The sequence below is a fragment of the Tachysurus vachellii genome, chromosome 17 (genome assembly GCF_030014155.1).
Source record: "Tachysurus vachellii isolate PV-2020 chromosome 17, HZAU_Pvac_v1, whole genome shotgun sequence".
In the NCBI taxonomy this organism is placed as follows: Eukaryota; Metazoa; Chordata; class Actinopteri; order Siluriformes; family Bagridae; genus Tachysurus; species Tachysurus vachellii.
Genome location: NC_083476.1, coordinates 16,696,403 through 16,708,253, shown reverse-complemented (window position 1 = coordinate 16,708,253; position 11,851 = coordinate 16,696,403). Strand labels below are relative to the sequence as shown.

The window sequence follows — 11,851 nt, the reverse complement described above, 5'->3', positions numbered from 1 at the left end:
TCCCTGTGACCCCCGAGACCCGTGGATAAGCGGTAGAAAATGAGTGAGTGAGAGTGAGAACTCAAATATCCACTATTTACAACCGTGGTGAAGAGGAAAGCATCCCAAAACGTGATTAATAAATTGGCCAGTGAAGTGTTAATAGCTTGTAATAAACTGTCTGTCTACCTTTTGGTGGACAACTCTAGCCTTTATAATTCACTGAGGAGCTTCTGAATTCTCTTCCAGCTGGCAGATTGTATACAGAAGGTTGAAAGTGTGTCAGGCTACTAAAAGCCATCAAAGCAGCTTCAATGCAGCTTGATAGCGTTTCTACACATCATTAGAACGTTAAACACCTTTCTTCCAGAAGATATTTGTTCCCTCAGTTGGTGATTTGGAAGGAGAGCTCTGTCTAACATCACTCCATGATCCCACAGAGGTGTTCGTTTGGGTTATGATTCAGTGTCTGAAGGTCATTTATAATCTGATCTTTCTCATCAAACCATTCTGTGATCCCTCTTGCTCTGTGAATGGAGGTGGGGTTATCATAGGATTAAAACGATAAGCCAGTAGATGCTTTTATTGATTTGCAGTGACCTGTCCTTCTAAGGGGACACATGGACTTGTGTCGTTCCAAGAAAATGTTAAACAGAGACTCTGATTATATCTTTAATGTTAGATTAAAACAATAGGGGAATCATGCAATCTCCTACTGTACTTAAACTATTCTGCTTTCTTTTCATGGTTATGAGATTTATAGCCTGTTTTTTTTTTTTTTTTGGCAGCCAGTAAAAGGAAACTCAATTTGTCAGGAAATCTGAGCTTTGTAAACACCAATAAAGACAAGCAGTGACCAATCAATGATCGTCCACATTAATCTTTACTTATAAGTTAAGCAAAATTTATAGCGTTACACCATAAAATACTGGTGAACATGTTGGTGGGCTGCAGAATTAGTCTGGTAGCTGCTGCTGTGCTGTAGCAGAAGATCCGAGCTGCTATCTGTTGTTGTTGCTGGGATTCTGAACGAAGTTAACAGAGTAGGATCCTGTGTTGTCATCCTGATTGACCTGGAAGTTGGCAGTGGAGAGTCCGAAAGGACGCAAAATCATGTTGCCCAAATCCTTAAGTTTACCTGTGTAAAGAAAAAACAGGTCAACAAAACAGGAAGTTACATTTGTCTCTGTCTGTTGATATGTGTGATGCTGTGACTGCAGTTTGATCAATAAGGAATACATAAGCAGGCACACACCACTGACTGCTTGCTCATGCTCACGGACATTTCTGTCAGCTTGATCCAGTCTGGTGGTTCTCTGTTGATCTCTTTCAACAGGGTGTTTCCATCTTCAGAACTGCTGCACACTCTTTATTGCAGCATTCACCAGTAAACTATAGAAATATGTGAAAACCCCAGGAGGTCAGCAGTTCTTCGTGTACCAACAATACTTCAAGATCTTGGTCTGTATTTGCAGGATATTATACCCTCCACTGCTGTCAAGCGTTTCCCGACAATGTCATCATGCTCGTCATCTCCTAGATCGCATCTCCTAGATCACCAACTAACTGAATCTCTACCATCACTTATTTATAAAGTAAACTTTTAAAGCATATTATACACCTTGCTCACATTTTAAAAATCTTTCTCTCTATAAATTCTTTTTTCCAGTTCAATGATGCTTATTTTCAGCCTCCAGCAGATATTTTACATTTTGTACATGTTTAATAAAGTGCTTCTGTATGCTTTTTTGTTCCAACCACTAACAGAAACGTACAGTGACACAAGTCAGATTGATCTTAAGGAGCAGGGGAATAAACAATAAACGCTGGTGAAAAATGAGCTGTTATTGAGTGAATGATGAGACGACTTGAGCCCATGGGAAAGACCCAACAACACACCCTAAATTTTGGTCTCCTTAATTTGGTCACCTGCTAATTCCCACCCACCAACCTGACCTAACTCACTAATCATACAACAGTAACCAGCTGTAAAGGCTAACGTGTGCTTCCTCAGAGACACGTGAAACCGACCAACTGCGTATGACCTACAGTTTTCATGAATAGAAACCCCCAAAAATCAAATCAAATCAAATCAATCATATAGCACCTTACAGCAACCTAAGTTAAACTAAAGTGCTTCACAGCATTAAAAATAACAACAATAAATAAATAAATAAATAAATAAAGTCAATAATAAACAATAACAATTACAATAAAACAGAATTAAAATAGCAAAACCAAGAGCCAAAACCTAAACCAAAAGCCATTCTAAATATGTGAGTTTTAAGTTTGCCTTTAAACAAAGGCAGGTCAGTGATAGTACATTTCATCTACATCATTTAGCAGACACCCTTATGCAGGATGACTTACATTTTTATCTCATTTTATACAAATGAGCAATTGTGGGTTAAGGGCCTTGCTCAGGGGCCCAGCACTGGCAGCCTGTTGGACCTGGGAATCAAACTCACAACCTTCCAATTGGTAGTCCAACACCTTAACCACTAGGCTACCACATCCCACGTAACTCAGAGGGGAGGGTATTCCAGAGTTTAGGACCGGCCACTGAAAAGAACGATCACCCCTTCCCCTCCCCCACTCAATACATTACCATGTATCATAACATAAAACATACAGCAACTGTTCCTTACTGCACCAAATGTGCCCCTTTGGTTCCTGGTCATGTGATATCATGTCAAGCCTTGAACTCGCGAGCTGTCTCGCACTGTTTAAGGACACATGATGTGGCTCCATGAAGGCAAACGACTTCCTTTGTGCCTTTAGTACTACCGTAATGAATCTACTCAAGATAATAAAGCTAGGTTTGTTAATTAGCTGATACGAGATAGGATTGCTATAGCTACAGTCACACAAGCTTGTGTTTTCATGCCTGCACAAAAGCTGTTAAAGCGCCATAAATCATCGGAAACATTATTCGCAGTGCGTCCGAAATGTAATCCGTTTAAATTATACACGTAACAGTCAGCATGTATTTCTAAGGGTAAATAACACAAAAGTATCGTATACATTATTAATACGTTTCAACTGAGAATATAAACGATGTGAATAATATTCTTCTCAAAAAACAGTCAGAATGATTAAAGATTATCAAGATGAAACCGTGACCTGCTTCAGTAATCCTCCCCTTTTTTATTTATTTTTTTTTAAATAATAATGTTCTCTACTGCGGTCTGCTCGGTGTGTTGTGTTCTGGGTACATTGAGCACATTTGGTCCGTCTGCTCTCATTCTGTTAGCCTTTACCCTAGTCATGAGCTCACAGATTAGATTAGATGAACAGAGTCGAAGGAAAAAAAAACAAACCACGGTCCTCCTTTGTTCCCCAACACACAAAATCACACTAGCACTCTCTACTGAGGGAACCCGAGAAGAATATGAGAAGAAATCTCTTACCCAGCATCTCTTGTTTCAGTTTCTCATTTCGTTCCTCGATCTGTCGTGGTAATCTCTGCAGGAGAGGATAAAATATACATCAAATAACATGATCCAGTAAACCTAACAGTGGAAATGTAATGCAGCACTAAATATAACATAAATCGTTAGCTTCATTTTCCAAATCTAATTTCTGTCACATTTTTCTCGTTTAATGTATAAAGAAACTGGAATGATGCAGGACACGATGCTAAACAGTGCACAAAGTTATAACTGAAGGTCAGAAATAAGTTTTAGATCAAGATTTCATTCCAGGACCTGTGTGTGATACAGTAAATGCTGTGTGTCGTGTGCAATCTTGTGTGTGTTACAGCTCCGTTCACCATATGGTCTTGTGTTTAAATAGCTGCAGTTTGTATCTGACATCATAAAAAATCTTAAAAGCGGTTATTAAAGCAGTAGAAAATATTCTTAAGGACATGGTGTTCTTGTTGAAGCAGATTCGGCACAGCTTTTATTGAAGCTTGTGTAAGAAATTTAGAATGTTAATTATTATTTGAAACATAAAAATAAGGATTCTTAAATAATAACATGAAAATTCAAATATTCAAGCTAATTGCTTACCATGTTGAAATAAATAAATAAATAAATAAATAAATGCAGAGAGTATCAATACAAAGTGACATATAAGAATCAATTCAAACATATATGCATAATTTCCTTTATCTGAGGTTCGGTGCAGTGTTGTATTGTAACGGAGTACAAATACTTCGTTACTGTACTTAAGTAGAAATGTCACGTATCTGTACTTTACTTCGCTATTTAAATTTATGTCAACTTTCACTTTTACTCCACTACATTTCCTAGATAAAATGTATACTTTTACTCCGCTATATTTCCACTAAGCATCTTTGTTACTCGTTACTACAAAATAAAAATCAGAAGAAATGTGTGCGACTGCAATAAGGGAGGTTTGGCGAATCACTGCTCCTAGATTGCATTACGCTCCTCACGCTCTACGGAGAAGCACAGGCACGTGCAGCGTGCACGCGCAGTCAGAGCTGGAGGTATTTAGCTATAACGTTAATCGGCGGAAAGGCACAAAGACGGCAACCAAAAGCAGTGAAATTTCACTATTCTTATTACCAGAGTTTATAGCACAAACAAAATATTAATGCAAACAATCCATTCAATACTAAATAAAAATAACATTTATTGATTTGGTCTTTGTCTTGTGAATATTTGTTTATTAATGACTGCATTCATTGGACACACTGTTTGTAGAGAATGCACACATACATGAACTGATCTGATTCAAGACCGACATCATTACATCATGCATAAGATTTTGGTGTCCACTTTTGCCATTTAATAATACCATAACTTTTGGCTTACTATGTAGTCATATAATATATAATATAAAATTCTTCTTGTTTTAAATTCTCACTGAGGGCTAAAACCCCTAAAGATGAAACCCTAGAACCGCCCCCTGCTCTTATGCCTAGTGAAAATCACTGAAATTTACTTTTTACTTAAAATACGTAAGTACATTAAATATCAGAAAATGACTTTTGATACTTAAGTACAGTAAATATCAGATACTTTAAGACTTTTACTTGAGTAATATTCTAAAAGGTAACTTTCACTTCTACCAAAGTCTTTTTCGAGTACGATACTTGTACTTTTACTCAACTATTGCTTTCTAGTACTTTATACAACACTGGTTCGGTGTAAAAATACCCAACGCATCCAATATATCACTACAGATTATTGCCACAACCTTGTGCACCACTTAAATACTACGTGTGTTGATTTGATATCTCACAGCTTATTTAGCTTCTTTCTGAATATACTTTCATTTCAGGAACCAGTATCTACTCATATGGAGTATCGGACCGATGCTGTACATCATCTCCTTTTCTCCAACATTTCTGAATCTCAAAATATCTGCTGGACGTAAAGCTGAAAACTAAATCCCAGACGCAGCCTCTTGTTAAGATATTGTGATTTTTCTGGACGACTCTCAGATCGCTCCATCTGGCATTGCAAGCCTGGGGTAGTTCTGGACAAGTGACTGTCAAACATTGTGCAAAAAATCCTGCAACTGTGAAAATGTATTGAAAAGAAAATAAATGAAAAGTAGTAAGTGGTGTGCACAAAAACATAAGTGGTGCACCTGTGATGAGCGTATAATAATATTAAAAGGAAACATTACACCATGCCCTTTTTATTTCCTCGGAACATGATCTCATACATGGTGTAATGCATACAGTAGCATAGATTATCATGTCCCTACTACTTACTTTCATTTTTTCCTTGTGCATGCACAATTTTTCTGTTTTCAGGTGAATATTTTAAGTACACATGTAATCTGTCCATACTCCATACTAACCTGAATCAACATGCAGGTCTGTCCTGTACAATATCAGCAGGGCAGTCAGGTGCTTCTTCACTATATTATTATTTTGAGGCTGGAGCTTGCCCTTGGCAGATCTGCCTCATGCACTAACTGACTGTTTTCGACTGATTCAGACTGCAGTGACTAGTTTTCAGTCTTCCCACACTGGCACATTTCTGCGTTCCCTCCACTGCCGACATCAGATTAAAATCCCTGAAGCTCGCCTACAAAGCCGAAAGCGGATCAGTGGCAGCCTACCTGAAGGCACTCGTCACACCTCGCTCTGAACCACGCTTCCGTCAAGCCTCTAGTGCAGCTCAACTGAACCCGCCGTGCCTCAAGCCGTCATGCACCCGGATAAAAATATGACGTGTCACTTTTTAATAAATGGAAAACAGTCGGGAAAATTACTGTGGAATAAGAGGAAAAAATACCTTGGGGCAGGCTGTTGTCGGGAAAATAATCGACTTCATGGTGGTAACAGTGACTCTGCTTTACGGCAGGCCATGACACACCAAAGTCACTGGTTATTAACATGATTGTTTATTTAAGTAAAAGTTTCCTAAGATCTGTTGATTATGTGAGTATCTAATGAGTATGCCTGGACATTTAGTTCACCGTATCCCTGAACATACTGATAATTTAATGCTTTGTTAGAACTCGATTAGTCGCAGATCATTTTGTAATCGTTTAATCGCCTAGTTCATTTTCTAAATGCGTAAACAATGGCAGCTTTATGGTGAGCAGAAAAAGATTAGGTGATGGTGACATACATTGCAGGCTTCTCTTGCTGCCGCGTTGCCTGGGTCTTTCTCCAGCACAGTCTTGTAGCCCTCCAGAGCTTCATCCAGCTTCTCTGTCTGCTCGTACAGCTCTGCTCTCCGGAGAATGGCACGCACATAGTCTGGGTCCAGCTCTATAGCTGGAGAAGGTAGAAGAGAAATAGAAGAGATATGGAGAACACTACAGCATTTCAGAGGTGCTGAGTAATTGCATTTTCTGCCAGCTTCAAGTTTCCTGAGCCATGACACAGGTTTTTCTCGGCTTCTCTATAGCTCTATAAATGTTCTCTATAACTATGCGAAGTTATTTCTCTCCAGAGCCTCCTCCTGACACGACAGAACAAATTTCCACATTAGACGCTTTTCAATTTAATCTACTGTAATCAATTCTAATCTAATCTTTTTATTCATTCATTCATTCATTCATTCATTCATTCATCTTCTACCGCTTATCCGAACTACCTCGGGTCACGGGGAGCCTGTGCCTATCTCAGGCGTCATCGGGCATCAAGGCAGGATACACCCTGGACGGAGTGCCAACCCATCGCAGGGCACACACACACACACTCTCATTCACTCACGCAATCACACACTACGGACAATTCTCCAGAGATGCCAATCAACCTACCATGCATGTCTTTGGACCAGGGGAGGAAACCGGAGTACCCGGAGGAAACCCCCGAGGCAAGGGAGAACATTCAAACTCCACACACACAAGGTGGAGGCGGGAATCGAACCCCGACCCTGGAGGTGTGAGGCGAACGTGCTAACCACTAAGCCACCGTGCCCCCTAATCTTTTTATTAATTTGGCAAAAAAAACAAACAAACAAACAAAAAAAAAATTTGTTGACTGTTCCTCACCTTTTTTGAACGAATGAATTGAAAAAGCCTTAAATCACAGAGTAAACTTATTCTTCATCAGAATGTTTCTGCAATATATAACTGTAGAACCAACACAAAATGCTAACATCTCATTAGCACCTTCGAATTTTTGCAGTATGTAATCGTTAGTAAGTACTAATAATAATCAGTTATATCTCAGAAAAGTCTGCAATTTATCACAATATAAATGATATATACAGGATATATTGTACGGAAATATATAAAAAAAAAACTATACCTTTAGTGCAGTCACTGATGGCGTCTGTTTTCTCTTCCTAATGAAGAATCCACAGATGAACAACAATCCAAACATGTATAGTATATTCATTACACTTATTTAATTGACTTTAATCACAGATCCTCTTTTTTATATGAGACTTCAAATCATATAAAACATGAATAAAAACCTATTCATAATAATAAGATTTCATCAGATTCACGTGTTCATCTAGGACGTGGAAACGTGTACCAGGTGTATCCGTGCTGCTGCTCGGTTAGAGAAGAGGATAGATCTCTCCTTTCTGTAACACACAGGACACACTGCCAGGGCATCGGTGTATGATTTCTGAGCCTCTACGTATTCTGTCAGCAGATACAGAAAAAAATCTGAATGCATCTTTCTCTCTTGACACAGAATTTAGTTTTTGAAATCTTTACTATTGGACTGAACAGAAATTGTTGTGTTTTAAGTTTTTCAAGAAAAATTCAGAATTTTTAGAGTAAACATTCTTACCACGGTTCTTAAAGTGCGCGTTGCCCGTTTCTTTCAGCGCCTTGCTCTCCACTTTTCTGCTCTGTATCAGAAACACAAACAAGAAGTAATTTGGGTGACATTTGCAATAAATGGTGCAAAAAAAAAAAAAGGTTCATGCTTCATGTTCTGAACGTTGCAGACTTAAATAACAGCTCTATACAACCACGGTAAACAGAAAGGCATCTCAGAGGTCAAGGTGCTACAACTACAGGCCCCAAACCCCAACATGTTCCTCTCCTGTCAGACAAGAACAGAAATCTGAAGCTACACTTGGTATAAACTCAGCCTAACTGATCAGAGAAAGATTTTTTTCTAAATCTACCATTTTTTGTGTGTTTTGAGACGCACTTCTGCTAAACACAACTGTGTGTCTTCTGACCTCTCTCATCAACAAGGTCTAGACCAGGGGTGTCTGACGTTATCCACAAAGGGCCGATGTGGGTGCGTGGATTCTAATCCAGCACCGTTCTCCACTGGGTTAATCAATAGACTCAGGTGTGGCTTGTGATAGTTGGAATGAAAATCTGCACTCAGATAAAACTTCACATTCTTGTTCTGCGCTTGAAAATCCCAGCAGTTCCAGTTACATTGCTACTCAGTCCAGTCCATCTGGCACTAACAACCATGTCATGGTCAAAGTCATGGGGATCATTTTTAATATTTGGACATAATTTGAAAATATTAAATGTCACACATTTCTTGTCAGGAACAACAGCCTTGACATGACAGACTGCTGCTCTCACATGGCATTACAGGTCAAAGTTTATTAAGTTATAAAGTTGGAAATTCACACTTTGCTCACTTTTGTCTGCTATGATTTAAAACACAAGCTTTTTTAAAATCTATCTGATACTTTTTCTCTTTGTCTGCTTGTGTCCCTTAAATCTCTATACACTGAAAAATCTAATTTTTGGCAAAATTCCAGATGTCCAGATGGGATTAATAAAACCCAACAGCAGCTTTAAGCCAGTTTGAGAAACGTTTCTGCTTATGAGACTCCAATAATTAATACTTTATAATAATGTCCACATAAATGCATTCAGTCTAAAGGATGTGATGCTCACCTCTTTCTCCTCGTCTGTCAGGTTTTTCTCCATTTCTTGTAAATACTCGTCATCGTACTCACTAGGATTTGTTGCCTCTTCCTTGAAATCTGAGTCGCTGTCTGTTGTCCTTTCATCTTCCTCTCCCGGCACTGCATCGTTCTCCAGTGGCTCATGTCTCTTCGTAGCAGCATTTCCTTCAAACAGATTAGAAGCCTGTGCAGATTCTTGACCCATGTCAAGATTACTCATGGATTCTGTCTGTAATTCATTCACTGTCCCTTCACTGTGTGTCATCTCTGTTTGATTTAAAGCCAGTGACGTCGTCTCTGCATGAAACGTCTCCACACAGTCATAAAAACAGTCCTCATCCTGCTTTCTAGAGCTCTGACCATCTGGATGTCCTCCTGTGCCCGAGACCTTCAAAGAATCGGCCATGGCGGCCAACGTCTCACACTCATCATCCATCGATTCTACCTGGACAATTTGTTAAAGAATAAACAGTCAGTCAGCATAGATATCAAAACTATTAGTAATTTCAAACACTTGAAAATATTATTAATATAAAACACATTCTGCGAATCATCAGAATCAGGTTTATTGGCCAAGTGTGTTGACACACACAAGGAATTTGGTTCCAGCAGTTTGTGACTCTCAAAAGTACAGACATGAATAACAGTATACTATACAAGAAAACAATGCAGACAATGAGATACAATATAGACAGAATGAGTATAAAATATGAATATAGAATATGAACGATCAGTTATGTACATAAAGTGTGGGAGTGCAAATAACAATATTGGGCAATATTATGCTTTTTTGTGCAATATACAGCAGCAGTAGTGTGTAATATACAGATGATTTGATGACTGACAGTCCTGATAATGTAGTACTTATGATAAGAAGCAGTGAATGTAATTATGGTGAGTTGTTAATCATGATGTTAGATATATTTGCACAGTGACATCATCATTTTGTCCCGTTTTAAATGTTATATTGCTCTTCTGCAATTAATAAACATTTTATTTCAGTGCAAATTACATTTCAAATTAAATAATAGGATACCAATTCAAAATAATAACAAATATGTCAAATTCCTAATGGTACGATTCTTTATTTTTCTAACACTACACAGATGTTATACAAATGTAATTGCATCCGAGTCTCCATGCCACACTTGAAAATCAAAAACCCTTCCCAATATGATAATAAACCCTACGTGGGCCATGACTGCCTATGTTTTCCTTCAGAAAATCCAGACAAAATAACTGCATATTTTATATAATCCATATTACAGACATAAACAATGAGACATTTTCTATATAAAATAGCCCAAAAAACCCTTAGTAATTAACTGAAGTGCTGTGTACTTTGCTGTATGTGTATGTGTGTGTCTTTACACCTATAGCTGTAAATGCTATTATTGTGACATGAAAGCATCCAGGAGAAACAGCAGCTCAGTCAAGATTCGATAGACCACTAAAAAGTACGCAGCACATAAAAATCTATCCATAGCCTATCCTGTGTTGCGTCACTCAGTACTGAATTCCTGAAACTGCCTCTGGATGCAACAACAAAACAAAAACTGTGCACCGGGTCCTTTGTGGGAAGCGTTCCACTGTCACAATAACGCACACAAGCCCGAGATCAGTGCAGGAGTAGCATGAAACACCGCCATCAGATGTTAACATCTGTATCAACTGTATGCTTTGGACGTTGTGATGACAGTTTGGAGAAAGCTGTTTCCTGACGCTGCAGACATGACTGTGCACAAACAGGGGCACTCACAAGACATGTTTCGACGAGTAACGTCAATCCCAAAATGAAGTAGATAACATAAAACAGCAACAGCGAGCCAGGATTTCTCATCCATCATCAGTGCCTGAGCTCAATAAAAATCTCTTTTGCTGGAATGAGTAAAATTCCTACAGACACATTAGAAAATCTAATAAACCTTCTCGGAAATGTGCAGACTGATAGACACAGATGAGTCTATATTAATGCCCCATGGGATTTTAACCATCTCATATAAATGTAAAGGTCATTAATATGGTCAGGTGTCTATATATATGTTTGGTCTTAGATGTATACATGTAAAGCTCAGTCTGTCTGTCTGTCTGTCTGTCTGTCTGTCTGTCTGTCTGTCATGCCTGAGACAGATAGAAAGCCAGACATGACAGCTTTAAGTAAGTTCTTTAAGATTATTTGACTATTTTCATACGTTTGTACCTCTAATAATCAGGAATACATTTATATAGAGCTTACAGGTACATTTATATACAACAAGCATTATTTTTAAGCCCAACTACATCTAGATAAACAAAATCTTAAGTATAAACTTAGCTTAACAAATGCAGCTAACATGTATGTTATGTACGCACAGCTAAATTGTTAGCTTCACCTTGTTTTTCAGCAAGCGTCAGATAGAAGGTTTAGGTTTTATCAGATATAAGATGCCTCTTTTAAGCAAAAACGCTTAAACATATAGACAGAAAGAAACCAAAATGTTATTACATACCTAAAGACAACTCCTCACAGTACACAGCTCCCTTCTAGAAACAAGGAGAAACTTCATCCGGTTTCCTGACGCATCATTGGCAAGAGGATTATGGGATATGTA

General features: G+C 38.3%; 1 protein-coding gene across 1 annotated transcript; it reads right to left on the bottom strand.

The window, feature by feature from the left end:
- Positions 1-843: 843 nt before the first annotated feature.
- ttc1 (tetratricopeptide repeat domain 1) lies at positions 844-11,851 on the bottom strand. The gene is made up of 8 exons (XM_060890991.1): positions 11,750-11,851; positions 9,250-9,705; positions 8,165-8,225; positions 7,901-8,013; positions 7,670-7,706; positions 6,540-6,688; positions 3,390-3,444; positions 844-1,117 (listed from the first exon to the last, which is right to left on the bottom strand). Exons 2-8 carry the CDS (start codon positions 9,694-9,696, stop codon positions 981-983), a joined length of 999 nt encoding a protein of 332 aa, XP_060746974.1. The 5' UTR covers positions 9,697-9,705; positions 11,750-11,851; the 3' UTR covers positions 844-980.

Excerpts from the sequence above, each read along its gene's own strand:
- ttc1 (XM_060890991.1), bottom strand. The coding sequence starts at position 9,696 with ATGGATGATGAGTGTGAGACGTTGGCCGCCATGGCCGATTCTTTGAAG. Across the intron at positions 3,445-6,539 it reads CAGCAAGAGAAGCCTGCAAT|AGATTACCACGACAGATCGA; the intron begins GTATGTCACCAT and ends CCTCTCCTGCAG. Across the intron at positions 1,118-3,389 it reads ACTGAAACAAGAGATGCTGG|GTAAACTTAAGGATTTGGGC; the intron begins GTAAGAGATTTC and ends TTCTTTACACAG.